The sequence below is a fragment of the Phyllopteryx taeniolatus genome, chromosome 15, assembly GCF_024500385.1.
Source record: "Phyllopteryx taeniolatus isolate TA_2022b chromosome 15, UOR_Ptae_1.2, whole genome shotgun sequence".
Classification (NCBI taxonomy): domain Eukaryota; kingdom Metazoa; phylum Chordata; class Actinopteri; order Syngnathiformes; family Syngnathidae; genus Phyllopteryx; species Phyllopteryx taeniolatus.
In genome coordinates, this window is record NC_084516.1 from 13608903 (window position 1) to 13630545 (window position 21643).

At 40.0% G+C, this 21643-nt stretch overlaps 1 protein-coding gene across 3 annotated transcripts in view; it reads right to left on the reverse strand.

The window, feature by feature from the left end:
* gnaz (guanine nucleotide binding protein (G protein), alpha z polypeptide) overlaps nt 1–21643 on the reverse strand; it is a 34918-nt gene that overhangs the window by 2592 nt on the left and 10683 nt on the right. Inside the window, exons 1-3 of one of the 3 annotated variants that reach the window (XM_061799336.1) lie at nt 21048–21130; nt 14295–14404; nt 13149–14209 (exon numbers count right to left, since the gene is read on the reverse strand). In XM_061799336.1, coding sequence (XP_061655320.1) covers nt 13149–13871 — 723 coding nt within the window. In that variant the 5' untranslated portion in view covers nt 13872–14209; nt 14295–14404; nt 21048–21130. Of the gene's footprint in view, nt 1–13148; nt 14405–21047; nt 21131–21643 lie in introns of those variants that run through there. The other 2 variants (XM_061799335.1, XM_061799334.1) reach the window with 2 other exon arrangements.

The following is a 21643-nucleotide window of genomic DNA, read 5'->3' on the forward strand; positions in this document are numbered from 1 at the left end:
GACCAGACAACAATTTCCACATGATAGCACACATTCACAGTATGTACTGTGTTGGGTGTTAACTCATGAACATTTAATGTCAAATATGTTAAAATTTGAGGGACCTTAATTCTTTTAAAAAAAATAGTCACCTAGCCTAACCACATACCATCATGATATCAGAGTGGAATGGTTACTCAACCAGGTTTGACTTCTGGAGGTGCCTCTGAGGCATCAGTAGACGAAGTGGAAAAAATAACAGCAGGTTCTTTTAGAATGCTTTGTATTTTTTGTTTTGTTACAACAGTTGTACACTGATCAGGGGTATTCATATTAATGCTAGCGCGAACCAGAGTTAAGATGTTTCCAAGTGGCTCCTCAATTGTTTAGTTAAGTGATCTTGGGTGGCGATGGTAAGCAAAAAAAAAAAAAAAGCTCATCTCCTCATTCAAACCCATGTACCATCCAAGCTTTTATTTTATGGAATTATTAAAATGTATTTTATTTCAGGGAAGTCTGGGCTTCCCTGCTTAAGCTGCCGCCCACGTGACCCAAAACCGGATAAGCAAAAGAAAATGGATGGATAAATGTATTTTATGGTGAACCTACCACATATTTTGACATTTATTAGCTAAGTGTTTTGAAAGGCTCTCATATTTGTGTCATTTGTGCTGATTTCAAGCTACTCTCACTGAAAATGTCCGTTCCAAACATGGCACAATGCCATTATTTACTTGGTCCTGCTGACTCCATCGTCATCAGACTAAACTGCATGTTTTGTACTGGGCTTGATTCTCATGTGCCAGTCACATTTTGGAAAACTTATCAACTAATAACGTTGTTTCGTGTAACAGTGACAAGAGCAGTATCCGAAATGTTTGAGAAATTAATAGAATGATAACACTGACTTTATTCATATATGCGGTACTGTCACAATGAACTTTGTCTACATCTACTTTCAATCTACCTGTTAGTTACCTGGAGGGTTAAGATTCTTTTTAAAGGGAGCATCTGATGGCCTGCAGTCATACAGTGTTTGTTGTCAGATACAGTAAGTTTAAAAGCCATCTGTTGTCACTCACCTCACTTGAAATCACATGGTAGAAAATTATCTTGATTGTGGTACACAAGCAGTAGGCGTGTATGCATAACGTTTGTTCCAATACAGTTTGTCGTCATGTTCGAAATACATCAGAAAAGAGAGAAATAAAACTAGAACATTGAGCCTCCCATGGCAGCTGCTGGCATGTGGCGACGGGCCAATAGCTTGTGACTGGGAGGACATTGTCAGATGGAGGGCTGTTGTTTAAAAGGAATAACACAATGCTCTGAGCAAATCACAAGATCTGCACATCCTGGAAAAAATAAAAATAAAAAGATACTCTGGGTGAACCTAAGGGAAAGGAGCAAGAACCCTCAATGAGGATTTCAATCCACAGCTCTTTCATTGAACCTACACACCGATAACAGAAGCAGTGGCATGCCAGCTATATTTCATAGACACACAACACACACGAACTGTGTCATACAGGGAAATAGACCAAGTAAAAGACAATCATAGTGCAGATGCAAAGTAAACCTCGATCTTTCGGTGTCGTGAGTGCACTATTTTTGGACAATGATTAAAAGGCGACCATTATGACAATCCAAAGTTGCATGTAACCTAAAAATAACCTTACACACAGCAGCTGGGTTTAAAGGATTATTTAGTCATAAAGCTGCATCTTTATAATTAATTAAATAGAAAATATAATTCAAGATAAAAAGAAATAATAATGAAATGCAAACACTGGATAGCATTGCGTAGCGATATATTTTTGGGAATTGACGTGTTCTGAAACATCAAAACCAACTATGCCTAGACAACATATTCGACTCTTGTTAATAAAAAGAGGAGTTTAAGCTGGTCATTGTTTCGTCAAATGTAATCCCTTCGACTCACATTTTCTGAACTGTTATGCAATTTGAACAAAAGCTCTCCTTTCATTCTAACCTATACAGTATGTATCCAAAGGGTTCTAGGCTAGTCCACCCAGACACAGTACGCTAAATATAGTTTAACATGCCGTTTGACTGCTATCCTCCACCTTGCATTGTCCGAACAGGAGAGCACCACATGAGCCCAGAAAGCCGCTCGTCTTTCTACCCGTCCTCTAAAACTCATTTGCAGTAAGCAATTTTAACTCGCAGTCTTATACATGTAGACTTACCACAGTCTTTATTAGGCATGGATGCAAACTCTAATAATGAGACAATCCCAGTGAAACCTGTTAAGTAGAACTTTTGGATTGAAATATGACATAAAGTCACACTAAACATCTGTTTGAATAAACCATCATTGTGCACATTATGAGAGCGTAAAAAAATTCACTCAGGCTGTGCATTTTTCTTTGGCTTTCTTTCCTTTCCTCATTAATTTGTTAAGAGGAGTAGCTACATACTGTAGATATCCCGCAAAATTATTTCATACACGAATCAGATAATCAGATAATTAGACCCTTGCTCTGACTCACGACATATGATGTGACATAAAATGTTTGAGGAACAGTGAGAATTAATTTCAGCCCCACTTGACAGGAGACTTTGCCGAAAACCCTTACTTAGTGGCATTTTTAACGATGTATGATGACATTCCTGTGGAGGTATGGAAACATCTAGGAGAGGTGGCTGTGGAGTTTTTGACCAGCTTGTTCAATAGAATTCTAGCGCGTGAGAAAATGCCTGCGGAATGGAGGAAAAGTGTGCTGGTGCCCATTTTTAAGAACAAGGGTGATGTGCAGAGCTGTGGGAACTATAGAGGAATAAAGCCACACAATGAAGTTATGGGAAAGAGTAGTGGAGGCTAGACTCAGGACAGAAGTGAGTATTTGCGAGCAACAGTATGGTTTCATGCCTAGAAAGAGTACCACAGATGCATTATTTGCCTTGAGGATGTTGATGGAAAAGTACAGAGAAGGTCAGAAGGAGCTACATTGTGTCTTTGTAGATCTAGAGAAAGCCTATGACAGAGTACCCAGAGAGGAACTGTGGTACTGCATGCGGAGTCTGGACTGGCAGAGAAGTATGTTAGAATAATACAGGACATGTACGAGGGCAGCAGAATAGCGGTGAGGTGTGCTGTAGGTGTGACAGACGAATTTAAGGTGGAGGTGGGACTGCATCAGGGATCAGGCCTGAGCCCCTTCCTGTTTGCAGTGGTGATGGATAGGCTGACAGATGAGGTTAGACTGGAATCCCCGTGGACCATGATGTTTGTAGATGACATTGTGATCTGAAGTGAAAGCAGGGAGCAGGTGGAGGAACAGAAAGATGGAGGCGTGCACTGGAAATCAGAGGAATGAAGATTAGCCGAAGTAAGACAATATATGTGCATGAATGAGAGGGGTGGTGGGGGAAGAGTGAGGCTCCAGGGAGAAGAGATAGCAAGGGTGGAGGACTTTAAATACTTGGGGTCAACCATCCAGAGCAATGGTGAGTGTGGTCAGGAAGTGAAGAAACGGGTCCAAGCAGGTTGGAAAGGGTGGAGGAAGGTGTCAGGTGTGTTATGTGACAGAAGAGTCTCTGCTAGGATGAAGGGCAAAGTTTATAAATCAGTGGTGAGGCCAGCAATGATGTGCGGATTAGAGACAGTGGCACTGAAGAGACAACAGGAAGCAGAGCTGGAGGTGGCGGAAATGAAGATGTTGAGGTTCGCTCTCGGAGTGACCAGGTTGGATGAAATTAGAAATGAGCTCATCAGAGGGACAGCCAAGGTTCGATGTTTTGGAGACAAAGTTAGAGACAGTTTGGACACGTCCAGAGGAGAAATAGTGAGTATATTGGTAGGAGGATGATGAGGATGGAGCTGCCAGGCAAGAGAGCTAGAGGAAGACCAAAGAGAAGGTTGATGGATGTCGTGAGGGAAGACATGAGGGCAGTTGGTGTTCGAGAGGAGGATGCAGGAGATAGGCTTACATGGAAAAGGATGACGCGCTGTGGCGACCCCTAAAGGGACAAGCCGAAAGGAAAAGAAGAAGAAGCTTTTGTCTTTAGTTTAGATTTACAGCTCGTGTTTTTTAATGTTTGTTTGTGTTTGGGCAGATGTGGGTGTGTACTGTATACGTTACCAGTTAGTGTATTTCGATAATGTAGAGCTCGCACACATGGTGTGTGTGTGTGTGTGTATATATATATATATATATATATATATATACACACACATATATATATATATATATATATATATATATATATATATATATATATATATATATGGCAAGCGGAAGCGGATTTGACATTTAAAAGTTTCACTGATCAACAACCCCTCCCTTATTTGTTTGTTATTTACAGTTAGGTCTCAACAATCCGTTTGATCCAAAATCCATTATATTGGGGTCCATTTTATCGAGGTTCCACTGTATGATCTGCACATACACTGTACTTGCAATGGTAGCTATCCGATGTGACATTTGTATCCACATTTGGAAGAGGCCTGAAGAAATCAAATTTCATGCATGTTTTTTTTCTCTTTACGCTGCCATGAAACATCCAAATTGAGCCACTTGAGAGGAAAAAATAAATTGGAATTGGCACTTAAACCTTGAACTATAAATTCAGCCTTAATCAGAACATCGACACAAGAGTTGGAAAAAATTGAAGCATATGGACCATCTGTTTCGCAAATCACCTTCATATTATATTTACTTCATTAAAAGTTGTTTTTACTTCTTAATATTCACAGTGCTTAATTTTTATTGACACTTATTTTAGACTGGTAACAATTTTACAACATCCAGGTACGTATATTGGAATTGTGTTTGAGGTTATACTGTCATTAGTTAATGACTACCTGAGCATTACTATATAGGCCTGTCACAATAATTACTTATCGTTCAAAAAAATAAAATGGACACGTTTTTTTCCGGACTCGATAAATTCTCATTGTTGTGGTGTTGCGAGCCGATAGAGAGTTGGACGGCTCCACTCTGAAGTGGCCTGTTTTTCGTGGCTAGGCTAGTACGTATTAGCTGCTAGTGGGGTCGTGGAGCACTAGCGGACTGGCGTTGGCTCAGTCTAATATTCCACAGCCTTGCTCCATGTGTTGCATGTAGATCCACACAACAGAGACACTTGAGGGAAAGTTAACTGTTTATTACGTTTGCTGAGCTACCAAGCTAAGGAGCTAAACAGCTCGCTCAACCGCGGTGAGGTCGTTTAAAACGTCAGCGCCTCGCTCAGAGTTGTGGTGTGTGTTAGTCCCCACATAACACACACATACCCATGGGAAAGTTAACTGTTTATTAACCATAACCGCAGCGGCACGTTATTCAGCTAGTAATTCAAGACAGCAAATGTATTTGATTGACAGGTGAAGGGCTATCTGTCTCCAGTGCCTTCAGCAGACACGACCACACAGTCCTGCAGCTCAAGGGTGGGCCTTATTTTTCATGATTTGTTTTATTTTGCAAACGTGATTTATTTGTTAGTATTATTTTTTAATTCTTTCAAATTTGGCAGGCTTTTTAAAAACACTTTTCTCTGTGGTGTGTGTGTGTATGTGTCAAATTTACAAGAGATTTGTTGGGGCTCTATAGTGTGTTAATGACTCTCTATACCTCAAATGTGTAATATTTGTTTCAGGTAATATTTGTGAACAGAGTCTGTTTTATTTATATTTTTAATTTATCTAAGATATTTTATGGATTGTTCTACATTTCAATGCCAATTTTCAATATTCTGTAGAATTAAAAGTTAACTGTTCTTAAAAAGGATGTACTTGAATTATTATGCTGTAATATCAATATATCAATGGCATTTTAAAAAACTGATATAGTTGTTGGGATTTGGGGAAAATATATCATCCTACTGTGGTTTGCACGCCTAGTCCCCTTGTCTGGTCTGTCCCTCTGTCTGTCCCCTAAAACTCTTTTATGTCCGGTTGCATTTACAATAAACCTCAGAATAATCAAAAAATAAATAAATAAACGGAAGGAGAATTTCAAACTCCTCTGTTGCACAGCAAAACTGTTCCAGCACAAAAGGGATAGTGATCCACCATTCTGCAAGGCCATGCAGCTGAACAGGACAGGTTAGAAAGAAAGAAAGAAGGAGAAATCATCCTAAAACATTTGCTATCATGACAGCCTATTACTGTATTACATCATTAGGAAAGCTAAATGTTTGATTGGATCGCATAAGAAATCTGTGTAACTAATGAAGCGTCTGGTGAGTGAACGTATTACCCATCATCTCCTCACAGAGCATTCCATAGGCGTACAGCTTTAACATTAATGATGTTCAGTACAATTTCACTGCTCTATTTCTTGTGCAAGCAACATAAATCCACAGCCCCTTCTTAACGTGCAATTTTAACAATAGTACCAGTAATACATCTGATTTGTTTGTGTAACACCATCTTTCCCATTCTGCTGAGAAATATATTATTCACACACTCCCCATTCCCTGACTGTTAATTACTAATGGGTTTGTGAATGTGAGCAGTTATGCTGCTGCTGTTTTGCGTACAATGGAAAATAAATGGCACAGTTACAATTGCTACCAAGCAGTACAAATCAGTTCAGATCACCATGGTATGGAATAGTAAACCTTGATCTGGCTTGTTTTTTCACAACAGGTAGTGTACACCAGATGGCTTCAATGTGAATTACGTTACTTCATACCAACACAACGCTCTAATTTTCACAAAGAGGACAGAAAACAAGGGTAACAATAGAGCACATCCAGCAATGTGTGTTTTCTTCTTGGCACGTGGCTATTTACTACATAATCAAAAAAAGCTTTGTTTTAGAAAAGGTTCTAATTTCATTGCTTTTATGCCATAAACGTGATGATTCTCTGTTGACTAGTCAACAGACGGTACAGTGTCTAGCTATGCCCGTTAAGTACCATATCACTCGAGTTGCTTTCTCAGCAGAAGGGTGAAAAAGGTCGTACAATATTTTATTACGTGAGCAATCTTAATCATTGGAAGTATTGCTTTCACATCTTTGTGCAGACATCGCAAATACCCTTGCATGTCCGTTACGGCACAATCAATTACTACTTTCAAAACTGGAAAATCGCCGTGTCAACTCCCCCGTCGAGTCAGTGCCATCTGTACAGAACAGCAAAACCAGATAGTGTCTCTACAGTGAATTACTATCACAGCATTATACAATAGAATCAAGACCACATCTTGTTAGAGAAGTTTTTTTTGTGTTTTTTTTTTATGGACACTGTTATGTCATAAGAGCAATCTGATTGCATGATACTGTTGTAATCTATTTCCTAAGCAGGTCTTAATTTGTGTCTGAGTGGTTGATTTGAGACAGCAGTCAGACATCTGTGCGTGTACCTGTAAAAGGGACAACCTGTGTTATGTACAATGCCACTGCTTTTGGGAACATGTTATTTTGTCAACTAAAGAAATTTTTTTTAACAACTTATGTGCTAGATTGATCAAGTCACCATCGAGACCATAGTATTGACACTACTTCCTCTTCTCCTTCTTGCAATGTGACAAGTGGCCGTCATCTTTGTGGAACTTTCTTAAAATTTTTTTTTTAAAAAAACATGGAATGAACACTTCTATCCATCCATACATTTTCCATACAACTTATCCTCACTAGGGTCGTGGGTGTGCTGGAGCCTATCCCAGCTGACTGTGGGCGAGAGACAGGGTACACCCTGAAATGGTCACCAGCCAATTGCGGGGCACATATAAACAAACAAGCATTCGCACTCACATTCACACCGGTGGGCAATTTAGAGTGTTTAATTAACCTACCATGCATGTTTTGGGGATGTGGGAGGAAACCGAGTACCCGGAGAAAACCCACGCAGGCACGGGGAGAACATGCAACTTCCACACAGGCGAGGCTGGATTTGAACCCGGGTCCTCAGAGCTGTGAGGCAGATGTGCTAACCAGTCTTCCACTGTGCCGCCCTGAGCACTTCTAATGCCTCTAAAAAAATCTAAAAAAAAATATAATAACACAAGTACATGCCCTATCCTGTTGCCCACCAATAATGTTCCATTTGTGCTAATTCAGTGGAATTTTTCGGAAAAGTTACACCGTTTGAAATATCGCTCTGTCAACTTGGACAACAATCCCTTGGACTATGGGGTGACGAGTGGGATGGCCACCTTTTTTTTCTGGCCACCCCCTGGCTCCGCCAATGCATCATCCTTGTTCTTAAAAATGGGCACCAGCACACTTTTCCTCCATTCTATTGAACAACCTTGTCAAAAACTCCACAGCCACCTCTCCTACATGCTTCCATACCTCCACAAGTATGTCATCAGGACCAACTGCCTTTTTTTAATCCTCATTAGTGCCTTTCTAACTTTCCCCTTAGTAATCACTGCTACTTCCTGGCCCACCTCAATTGCCTCTTCTACTCTCCTTTCTCTCATTTTTTCATTGAGAAGCTCCTCAAAGTATTCTTCGATCCAGCACCCTACTGGTACCAGTCAACACATTTCCATCGCTATCCTTAATCATCCTAATGCTGAATATAATTTTCATCACTATCTGTGTCTGGCCAACCTGTATAGATATTTTTTTTTTTGGGGTTTGTTTTGAGAAAGGAAGAGTGTTGTGTAGCACTGACAATGCAGTTTGGTATGGTTTGGTCATTCACATCCCTCTTAAACACTATTTTCTGCAGTTGTTCAGCATCAGCAATTTAATTTCAACCTGCACTATGCATTCATAATCCAGCCAGGGAGAACGGCAGCCTGGTGTAAGTGTGTTCATATTTGGCACTGGTTGCTAAGTTACCAGACAGGGAGTAGCCAGGTGAATTTTCTGTAGGTTTTGGATGTTTGCTCCAATGAAGTGAGACGTAATACAACTGCAGCATGTGTGGCTATGCTATACTGTATTTTATTTTAAGCTAAAATGTTCACTACAGCTTTCTACCACTTTCAACCAACCCGGCATATTTAATGTAGTGAAAATCTTTGTTCATTGCTGTGTCTTCTTTACCATGTCTTTTACCTTGGGGGACACTGGGACACCGCATTAATTTCTTTTTCCTCCATTTTCTCCATCTCATTTACTGTACAACTCTGCCAAAATCTCTTGGTGTTGTCACACTGAAATCACACCGCCATCACCTCTCCTATCGGATGCGCCGCCAGTCCTCACAACGGCACTGCGCCCAAATTGAACAATTTGCATTTCAGGCACATTTGCTGTCGCGGCACCGTCCATACACAACGAATGGGTTGTTCAACGGCGCGCTGTGCTAAGTGCAGTGTGAAAAGGCCTTTAGACTCCAGGGGTATTACTTCCAAAGGGGCAAATTTGTAGTTTGTAGTTCAAATACTGTTTATCTTTTGTGACTTTCAGTCATCAAACTTACCTGAGACACCTTGTACACCTACATGTATTATCTGCAGTGATGTTGTTTGTTGGATTACCCCCTCCCTTGTCCTCCTCTCCCTTTTCCTTCTCATCCTCCTTTCCCTAGTCACAGCTCACTGTCAACATTGCAGGATTAGGAGCATTTGACTGGCTTGTTGCTAGGCAACAGTAACCACGGAAACCGATTCATTACAAGGACCAGGATGGGACAGGGAAAATGCAACTGGGAATCGGTTGACGGATAAACATTGTATAGTAATTATGGTGTTTTCAGTGTTGCTGATCACTGATACGAACAGGCTAAATGCAACTGAAATTGATTGTATAAGTCAACATCAATCCTGCTGTTGTTGCAGTTAACTTGGAATGTAAGATGGATTGTTTTACAGATCCATACAGAACACGACAATCATATTCTGCGTTACTCTTTTTTTCAGGAGCCCCATGAATCTGTTTTTACATCAAAGTAGTTCATAAAAACATGCTTCAAAGTACTTGTCTGTAACGTCCAAAAAAGGCCATTCAGTGTATGTCCACGTAACGCCTTTCAAATGGAATGATGTGAAGGGGGGGGGGGGAAATTAAAATTAATCCAAAAAGCTCAGAATGGCATCAAAGTATTGCACTTATTTTTACACAGTCATCTGTGTAGTTTACAGTTGAATAGCTAACTTAGACACACCATTTTTGTTTGTTTGTTTGTTTGTTTTGTTGTTGTTGCTGTTGCTGCTTTGTTTATTAAAACAAAGTATGGGTGATCGTTTTTTGTCTTCAGTTGATTAATTGGTGGCGGCACGGTGGCTGACTGGTTAGAGCGTCAGCCTCACAGTTCTGAGGAGCGGGGTTCAATCCCCGGTCCCGCCTGTGTGGAGTTTGCATGTTCTCCCCGTGCCTGCGTGGGTTTTCTCCGGGCACTCCGGTTTCCTCCCACATCCCAAAAACATGCATGAATTGGAGACTCTAAATTGCCCATAGGTGTGAATGTGAGTGCGAATGGTTGTTTGTTTGTATGTGCCCTGCGATTGGCTGGCAACCAGTTCAGGGTGTACCCCGCCTCCTGCCCGATGATAGCTGGGATAGGCTCCAGCACGCCCGCGACCCGAGTGAGGAGAAGCGGTTCAGAAAATGGATGGATGGATGGATGATTAATTGGTTAATTACGCACATTTACAGGAGGACAACACATTCTTGTGATAGAAAAAATAAAAGGCTTCATGAAGTTCAAAAAGCTATTGTCAGACAGCGATGATACGGTTGAAGATTAAAATTTGAAGATGATTTAGCAAACTTTCTGCTTTTGACAGCTTGCAGCTTCACTCTCTTGACAATCGTCACTCATCGCTGCCTCCTATATCTTGTCAGACGATGCTGATTGCTCTGGATTTGACCAATTCCACCTGTCTCACAGTAGTCACTGGGTGGAGAGATTTTTATACCCAATTAGCTGCAGCTAAATACATTTGTTTGTCAGTTTGTTTGAGATCATCAAACGGAATGTAGATGAAGAAAACTTTTTTTTCTGTTCTATTAAGGGCTTTAATCCAGTTCTGTGATATTGAAACAAGAATACAGCAAATGTTGAGGTTGACTGGCATCTATACTGCTGGAATTCTTTGCATCATTCTTCATCATTTTCTAACAAAAAACTATTCTTTGTTGTTCTCTAGCTAGCAATCTGGAAATCTTTTTTTATTATTATTATTTTATTGAGCACCTGTAAACTCCCACAGGGCTGGTTACATAAACCTTTGCAATCTGTTAAATCTCACAGGTAAAGGTTCACATGTGGTTCTCTGAACTCAATTAACACCATACTGGATCTTTCTCTGCAGACTATTTTTAACCTGAAAAAAAAAAAAAAAAAAAAATCATACGCTGTTCCAACCTGTCTTTGTTAAACCTTTGTCTGTAACCCATGCATTGTTAGCTCACTCCAGTAACCACAAGGAACAAGAGACTTTCCTCTGTGTTAATGTTATTTAGTGCTCGAAAGGCCTTTGGGTGTGGACATTGATGCCTTTTAGGAAAGAAAAGGTGCGGAATTATAAAAAAATAGCTGACCCCTAAGTGATCCTGACCAAAAACCGACATAGTAACCATTGTTGAGCTATCAAAAAGGAAAACATTAACAACACAGCATACCAAAACAGCTAGATAAGGAAATGGATATGCTTTGGGTAGGAAATCAGTGAAATTCCAAAACCACGAAAAAGAGATAACAAAAGCATCTCTCTTCAGTCAAGACATATTTCAAATAGCTATGTTTTTCTACATCACATTAAAGTGTTGTATTTGCCCTGAAACAAGGTGAAACTTGGGTGGCTATCTGTGTTATAGCATCGTGTCAAGGAGATAATATGGTTTGATCATTTTATCATCCAGAAAGGTTTGTACAAGCACTACACACAGCTTAGAAGAGTACTACTCATGCCAGCTAACAATGCACTGTAACCTAAATGCTATAAGAAACCAACAAATAATAGCTAGTCAGTTAGATTTGCATTAGAATTGTATCATTCCATTACAAGTCTCAATGATAACAAATCCAACAACAAAAAGGCTCAATGTGTCAGTGCTGGTCTGCCAATAATTTTGGTTGTTTGTTTTTGTTTTTCCTTGCCTGGATGGGGGTTTTAAACTAGTGGATGTCATTGATCTTTGTGAACTGTGGGCAGTGTGGTACCTGAATGAAAGTTCATGAACGAGTTCATATTTTGGCCGAACGTGAACTGTGCGTAGTGCATTTCTGCCTGACGAACGTCATTGAGAACGTGCTCATTCTGGCGTCAAAGAACGATTTTCGAATGAAAGTTCATTTTCATTCAAGAGTGCCAGGTTTTGTTCGGGACTTCCAGGACAAAACTCGTCTGGACACACTACATACAAGCCTTCATATGTCGGGGATGAATGCCGTATTTGGCAACCCCCATTCATGTTCACCTCGCAGCAGCCTGTGTGCACGAGGTGCGTTGAGGGACACTGCGTAAATGGGAATTTCTGTGTTCTTTGGTTCTTTTGTAATGCAGTACATCATTGTGAAAAGTGATTATTAGGAAAATTATTTGTATCAGAATGCTCTAGTTAAAACAATTTTCAATGACACTGTAATAATATGGAATTTGTTTTGTTTTGTAATATAAGAATAGATGAGATAAAATATTTTGTCAATACTGTGTAGTAAGCCAGCGCTGCAAGGAATGCAGTTATCCAAGTCCTTTCACCATCGTTCCTGTCTTACTGTGTTGCGTGTTTTTGCTTGCACATTAAGGACAAAAGTCCTGTTTTTGTTTGAATTCCTCATTTTATAAAAGACTATTCAAGCAAGAAGTTTTTTTCTTATATTTATGAGATTGTAGGGTGAAAGCTGCAGCTGGCTACTAGTGTGGACTGAATGGGTGGGAACAATGCAGAAATGTAGTGCCAGTATTTTGAGGGTAATAGCCTGTCAGCAACATATGAAGACAAAAAAAGAAGAAGGAACTATGAACTAGTTCATTTTTGGAACGGTGAACTGAACTTTGAAAAAAACTTTCTCATCACTGACTGTGGGTCTGTGAAGGCCTTTGAGACTCTTTTGTGATTAAGGGCTAAAGGCTACAAATAAACTTGACTTGTTTGCAGAGCATGCATGTGTTTTGTTTGTTTCAGTGTTCATAATAGTCTTGCTCAGGAATTTGGATATTGGTTACCTTCAGACACATGATGGCTGCATGGATACTTTGACCTTATTTTAATTGTGATATATATATATATATATATATATAGTTTATTTTTTTAAAGCCTGTCTGTGTGGAGAGCTTTACAATTAATTTTCCTTACCGTCTGGTTGTCCTCGTAGAGTTTAAGGTCATAGCCACTCAGTTCGACACAGAAAATGATTGCCGTCACGCCCTCAAAACAGTGGATCCACTTCTTTCTCTCAGATCGCTGTCCACCTACATCTACCATCTTGAAGGTGAGCTCCTTGAAGGTGAACTTGTTTTCTACAATGCCAGTGGTCATGTCTCGGGATCGCAGGATGTCCTCCACTGTAGGGATATACTCGGGCGCAGAAATGCGGTCCAGGTCATTTAGGTAGTAAGCAGTGTTGTCCTCTAAGTGGTACTCATTGGATCGCTGAAAGCACTCTTGGACTCCCGAGTCAGCCCAGAGGCGTTTCATGACCCCCAGCAACTCTGGAGTGATCTCTCCCTTGCTTTCAGCCGGCCCCGTGAGGGCAAAGAGCTGCACGGCATCATAGGCGCGATCAGGATTGTGAAAGTCAATCTTAAGGGTGGTCAGAGCACGGATGATGCGTGTGAGCGAGTCGATGGCATTGTATAGGATAAGGGGCTTGTACTCCTTGCAGGCCTCAAGGTTAAAGCCGCCGCTGTGAATGATCTTCATCTGCTTGACGATGGTACTTTTGCCAGAGTTGCTGGTGCCCAGCAGCAATAACTTGATCTCACGCCTCTGCCGCTGACTCTCTGAGCGCAAGTGGCGATCGATTCGCCGCGAGCGCCGAGCTGCTTCCTTCTCCTCCGAGCTCTGACGGCATCCCATGGTCCTCCACCACGTGGTGAGCGGGAAGGAATTCGTGCTGCCGCTAGACTTGTGAGCAAATTGCGAAGAAGAGGTGACGGAAACTTTGGAGGAGGCCGACGACTGTTGGGAGTAAAGGCAGGTGCAATGTCACAACAACTAAGAGCCAGGAAAGCCTTTACAGAAGTTAGTGACTCAGGAGTGCTTCATTCTTTTTGCTCTGGGGCAGTCTGTGAGTACTGTATGGGCAAAACCCAGACTTGTGGGATGCCCACACAGTGCCTGGCACTGAGCTTGGACTGCCTGCTGAAGCCAAGGCAGCTGGGGATCATAGCAGGGGCTCCCCTTGAGGAAAAGCTCTGGAGGAAGGCAGACAATGTTTAGCTTATGACAGTAGAGGAAGTGTTTGCGCTTGATTGGTGCGATCAGGAAAATTCTTCTCACTCCATTGCCACATGGCTCCTGTGTCGTGTCCTCCTTGTCAGCCCACTGCAATCATACACACCTGATTGAGATTTATCTTCTCAAGCTTGCAGATAGATTCTTCTCAGACTCTGGTAAAAGACAACAGAGAAAAGACATGAATTTATACATCGCACCAGACCATTGCACTGACATCATCATGCGTACAGTATATCTAATTGCGGGATGCTGTGTTGCTATATGAAAGCACACAGTCCCTGCACTACTGTATCTGGCTCTGCTAGATTCTGTGTAAAAGGCAAAGGCAGATAAATCCTGTCTCGGCACTGATTCTGTAAATTTGCAGGGCCTCTGTTTGTAAGTGACACTGAGATAATGAACTGTAATATTTTTTTCAATAAATACAAATATAAATACAGTGTATATATATATATATATATAACTATATATATATATATATATATATATATATATATAGTTATATATATTATATATATATATATATATATATATAGTTATATATATATATATATATAGTTATATATATATTTATATATATTTCTATATATATATATATATATATTTATATATATATATATATATATATATATATAGTTATATATATATATATATATATATATATATAGTTATATATATATAATGAGCAGAGATATGCAGTATAATGTAGTAGATGCAAGATGAATTGCACTTCAAGACTTCACTGCCTCTGAATAATGTTTGCTGTTCTCAGACTGTGGTTCAGCAAAATGACAATGGGTAAAATACTTATTTACTGTCTTGAGGGAAAAATAACAGGCTTAAGCCAGCAGGTGCCTCTCCCGCGCTGTAATGCCGCAATTAAGCCGTTTCTCCTCGCAGACATCTGTGATATTATCCACCAGGTTCTACATTGCGATTAGTAGAAAAGTACAAATATATTTGTGGGGTTCTGGTTTCATTTTGGTCTTTCGGGCATGTATTAGTTTTTCAGGAGGGAGAGGTTCACTCGTTAAAAAATATTGAACCCTAATATGTTTTGGGATGTTAATAAAGTTCTGCTTTTCCGGTGCAGAAATGGCCCGTGGTAAATAGATGCATATTGAGACAGGCTGTTTTCTTTTGGCGGAGTAACAAATGTTGAAATCATACTTTGGCCTAGTTTTGCTGGCAAAACTCAACTTTACTGAGCCACCAGATAGAGAACAATTCTCTGAGCTTGGAAAGCGAGGTCCGTTCTTCAAAAGAGCGAGAGGACAAACAGAGCAGAACAAAGCCATAACAATGCATCACCACACAAACAGCTTGCATAGTTTCCTGGCTTCTGGCACCTGACTACCCTCACTGAATGACACAGCCAGCCAAGGCGGTTAATGCATAGATTTTGAGAAGCTTTGCAGCAACTGCATTTCTACACCTTTTGAAGTTACACCACATTAGATAATTGTGAGGGAAGACAGTGCCAGCAGTGCAAATGAAAAAGAAAAAAAGAAAACGCTGACAATGATCATAGCCTCATTTTAAAGTTTGAATAGTGCTGAACTTAACAAAAGGCTAACATACATCATTGCTACGAACATTTCACGTACCTATTAGGACTATGTCACACTGCAAATAGTAGTACTGTAGCACTGTCTCTTTTTTTTTTTTTTTGCTTTACGTAACTTCTTGGCTGTTTTCGTCTTCTCCTCTCATGTTCTTCTTTTCATTTTTTCTCTCTTCACACCCCTCGGAATCGGAGTATTACATGTGTCGGAGTACAGTAAGTGTTGATAAAAAATGCCACACAAAGCCAAAGAAAAAGCAATAAAACAATAAATCAGTTGATGCGCACTGAGCTCTTTTTTTCATGATTTATGCTGGCATCTTGCAACATGTGATGTGTCTTGTGAACTCACGCATGAGCGCATCACATTTTTGGGAATATTTGCACAAGGAATGTTTTACAAAGCCCAAAAACAACAACTAATAATAATAAGCATGGAACATACTGAATCGTCAAATCCGTGCTGAACCAAGATTTAACATCACGTGCGACACGAACACGTTTTGAAATTAGTCTTGCCAAAAGCCATCGAAAAACGCAACGACATGTACAAGCTGGAGTCATTCTTTGAGGTTCACTTAACTGAACTCCCGTGATGTGCACTGAAATCTCGCATGATATGCTCACGCTTCTTGTGACTTCACGCTCGAGGTGTGCTGTATGGACAAAAATGTATATCCCGATACAGATAATTTTATATCAATAACGGCATATATAGCAATATAGTATTTTTTCTTAAAATTACATTAATGGTAATTTTAATCTGGTAATTGAACCACTTTTCAAGGAATGCAGTAAATTGCAAAGAATTAAAATAAATACAACTTGATGTAACATTTAAGTATCACTACCATTTATCCAGTAAAAGCGCTAATAAATGAAGTGTTTCAGAGGTTGAGTTTTAGGGACACAAGATTGTCAGCTTGTTCTAATGGCCTGACTGCGATGTCTCAGTCTGAACATTAGGGGCACCATGTAAAAGGAGTACATAGATAAGAGATGAAGGATATGGTCATGTGGATGGATTCTGTTTACAAGTAGATAAATGGATGCTATGTTGGCACTGTGTGCTGAGTTGTAAAGCGAATGGATAAAGAAATCCTGATCGGCACAAGCACATAGCGGAGGAAAAGAAACTACGGGACTCCTTCAGTAGCGACGAGGGAAAACTAACGATAGATGGACTACAAATGGAAATTAGCTTTCTGCTAAATCTGGTGCAAGAAACTCTTCATGTCTTTTGATATATATCTATCTGTGTAAAAACATGTTAAAACAACGATATAAAGCATATACCAGTATATCATACGATTTATATCGTATGATGCTATTACATCATTTAAAATAAGTCTGCAAACAAGCCATAAAAAGCTAATGGAAAAAAAACAGGATTCATCCACTGATTGATTTTTCCTGCAATTCTGTGACCTCCGGGACATTCAACTTTTAATTTTAGTGTTTCACTGTTCAAGTAACTAGTGGCGTGACTGACATTTGTGTTAGATAATATTTGAGTATTTAGACCAGTTGGGCGAAGAGGAAGTGCGACTCTTAGATGACTGTACTTCCTTTTTCTCTCGGGTTGGAGGGCCCGCTCAAGCTTTGCTTGGCACCATCCGTTGTGCATCCTCACAAAGGCAGGGTTATCCCTATGGCACTTTTAGATATTTGACAAGCAAGCCTTGCAGTGGCAGCACAGAGAAGGCACACACAGAAAAGCGCTCACATGTCATTTAATCAGCAAAAAGGCAGCTGTTTGAATAGCTGGCTGCGTGCTTCTTGCCGCTAGCTAGGCTCCACCTGACAGCAGGTTTTTAAAAGAAGTTATTGAGAGGACTTTCTCTATTAATAAACAAATCACTAGCTAATCCCAAAATCAGCTTCTGTGTCAAATAGTGGGAATTTATGGCCCAATCGTCACATATATCATAGATTGATTACCTCTGTGGTGGATTGCAATTCCAACAACAGCATGCGACTATTCACTTTATTCAGGATTCCTAAAGCCATGCGAGAGAATGCTGGCCTCTTACTTGAGACGAGGCGCTGCTGGAGGGACATTATTAATGTATGTGATGAACGAGCAATGCATTAGCGAGGTGATCAATGCACTCGCTCCGCTCGACTACTCTTGTCTTCCACGCTGTGCAGCCACCACAAGGTGACACGTAAGCCTGTTTAGTATAAACACAGCCAACTGGCTTTTCTTGAAGCAATGCTGGGGAATCCAAATGAGGAAAATGTTGAACAGGCATATGAACACGTGACATAGCAGATAAGCTCCTGTCAGTGTCAAATTTTGCTCCACAAAGTATGTGTTCTGCTACAGACACCACACTTGGATACGAGTCAAGGTGACTTTCAGGGCTTTGTGATGATTGCTACAGTGGAGCCCTTGTGAAAGGTCCACGGGCATTTGTGCATCCTTCAAAGGGATGTTCCTTTCAACGTCTGTAACCGAAGCTGTCGACAGTTTAAACATGCCGTTCACCTGCAGCCAAACAACAGTAAACAAAGAATGTGCAGCTTAATTTCAGCACATTTCATTCCAAAAAAATCCCTTTTATTTCTTTCCGAGGGCTGACTATTGAATGTTGCTGTTCGTTGTTCTGAGCTGCCCAGTAACAAAGCTGCTTCTCTAATCAGGAGCCGACAAACACAGCCACCATAAATACCAGCATACCTTGGCATTTTCAATCGAATGGAGTAACTACATCCAATTAAAGCTGCAAGCAGTGACAAGTGGGCCTCACACCCCCTTTTCATCCTCAAAATGTTCCTCAAACTTTGATGTCATGCTCGATCCACATTAAATGGCGTAGGCAAGAAAGTTTAGCAATTTAGCGCGCCCATCTGTCTAGAACAGCTGCTTCCAGTCAGGGCTTATTTGGTTTTGTTCAGTTAACAAAGTACTGGCCTTGGATTTCACACAAAATGGCGGCTTCAAACCAAAATGGCCAACTTCCTGTTCCATTTTAAGGCATGGTTCCTTGAGACTTTTTTCATGCATCCTGTCATGATTGTCCACTGAATTTCATGTTGATCAGTGAAACTGGTGTTGTGATATAAAGAATTTTCTAACTTTCCACGGGTGTCATGTTCTAGGTCCCTAAAATGCATTTTAACCAGGATACACACCTTTGTAAAAAAAAAAATTTCAAAAGGTGATTGACTCGTCAGAGGAAGAATAAAAAAAAAAAAGAATCCAGTAGTGCTTTTGCACCGCTCGGTGCTTAAGCCCTTATAAGAGCAGATTTGTTGAAAACCTTTTTTTGTTTAGAACCTTTTGGAACCCTCAACTAAACAGGCCTGCCATCTATTCTAATACACCTATAATATTGTAACCTGCTCAATTTCCTGTAAAACTACATCCTTGCAAAGAACAAATGGACCAAAGAGAAAAACTGGCATTGACAATTGCCACTAAATCTCCCTGTAATTTGTATTGAATTGCAATTGAATTGCACATATAGGGAAACCTTTAAAGGAAAATAGAAATTGACAGACTTGGAACACGATTGAGAGATGTGTGATGAGCTGTTTTTAACTTAGCAAGTGCATGCTGAAATGTGGGACAAAAAGGCAAACTGTCAATTTCGTGGTTCCAGCCGCAGAATGATTAATCAGTGTCATCCTGGTTGGTAGCACAGATCTTTTCAGATTGTAACTGTATCATGCGATGCGGTTGAAAAACAAGCGGCATGCCTTATTTTGCAGGGCTAATGAGCATAATGCATGCTTTTTACTGTGCGTACCTCAGAGGAACAAAACATAACGTACTCCAAAGCTCGAAAGCCTGCTTCAATGTGTTGAGTCAGTCTGTGTTAGTCCCACTCTCCATCACAATCAGAGTGGATATAGGTCAGACGTGATTTTTCTGCAGCCTCCAACAGTGTGTGTAACTTTAATGATAGCTTTACATTTGGATTCTTCTACAGCTGTATGGAGGACACACTTAATTGGGCTCCAAAGCGTCTCATATAGTCTCCTTCTATTCTATTCTACTATTATCAAGCATCAGCGTTTTGTGATAGGCATGCGATAAGGCCATTATAGTAAAGGGGCACCTCGGTTTACGACAGCGTTCCAACGGCAGCAACGTAACCCTAATCTTTTAAACTGTTTCTCTTTTCTAATTTTAGAGTGCTGTAGTTTATAACTAACCTAAGTTAATGGAGTTTTAGAATCATAATTAAAGTAAATATTTGTATGAAAAACACTTCTTCTTAGCCATAAATATAAAACAATCAAAAGAAAAACAGTGAAAAGTGTGACAGTGATTGAGCATGCCTTCTCGTGTTGCGGTGGCGTGACAACATTCTGTGCTCTTTGTAAACTCGAAATGTCATCATTACAGTAAATATTTATTTTATTCATATAACATTGATGGAGCTGCAGGAATTTCTGGCAAGTACGGGTTGTTTAGTACATGTGACAACAATCTTCTGTTTTATTCATATGTCTGAGCATATAAAACTTACTTGAAATCTCCTAAACCCATTTGGGGAAAATGTGTTGTGGTATGTTGAAATCAAGGTTGAACAGTTTGGCCATAATACCAAAAGGTGTGTTTGGCACAGACACAAAACTACTCATCACTAGGCTTTACACGATCAGGATTTTTAGGGCCGATCAGCGAGTTTAAAAAACTGATAACCGATCACCGATCCGATCACATGCACATGATGGAGGAATGTGTCTATTTAAATGACCTGTTCATTTACTGTATATACCTGTGTACTTAATTGCTCCAAAAATTATATTTACAATAAATAATATATCTTTGTTCCTCTATTTATGCCAGTGAGGCATAGTGACAGACAGAACAAATGAATGGTCTTCTATTAGATGGCAGGAAGTAAATACAGTAATTAATGTTTCCACTTTTTGTGAAATTTTTCTTTGTTGGTGTGCCATGAGATTTTTCAATTTAAATATGTTCCTTGGCTCCATAAAGGTTGGAAATCACTGCTCTAGTCAAATCATGTATTCTAATCAGTCAGGTCAAACCAACATTACAACATGACAGAAATAATGGGTGCTAACTTACTGTAATTAAATTACTTTATTTATAATTAAATTACTTCACCCACGCCGAAACTTTAGAGCATGATTAGACAGAACGGCGGCCTGTTTACGTACAACAGTTCGTGCTAGTAGTAGCTTGCTAGGCTACATAACGTTTTATTGCCTGTTGCGAGCCGTATCGTATTAAAAGTATGTGAACATACCTCAAGCAAGCCTTAAATGAACGTCCTCTCCTGAGCACCGGTGACCACCAATGCACGTTTTCCCCCATTTTGTTCTTACAAACACATGGCGCGACCCATTATTGTTGTTGTCGCCATGGTGACGAGTGTATCCGGCCGCGTTTGCGTTGACACGATGAATCCCAGTGATGGAAAAAACGGGATGCGGTGGTAGCGGAATACAAGATTTTATTTCAGTAGTCTGACAGTGCAATCGTGAAAGAGCAAATTTGTAGGTCTGCTCTCCATTGAGTGATACTGTTATATATGGCCTTAGTAGCATTGCCAAATACTTTTGTACAGAACGTGAAAGTCTTTTCAAATGAAAGTATTATTTATTAACATTACTGTAACAGCTGATGGTAAAGAGTATGCTGCTGTTCATAACTTTTAGTACACCTCTAATGCGATCCAATTCAACAGATACTTTCATATTAATATTAATGCTTCATTTTGAATGACGCTGTCGGAGAAGTATTAATTTCACGTTGTGATTATTTTTGTTGTAGTTTGTAGTGCTGTGTAACTCCACAGTGTGACACTGACAGGTAAATTGGATATCAGAACCACAGTCGTAA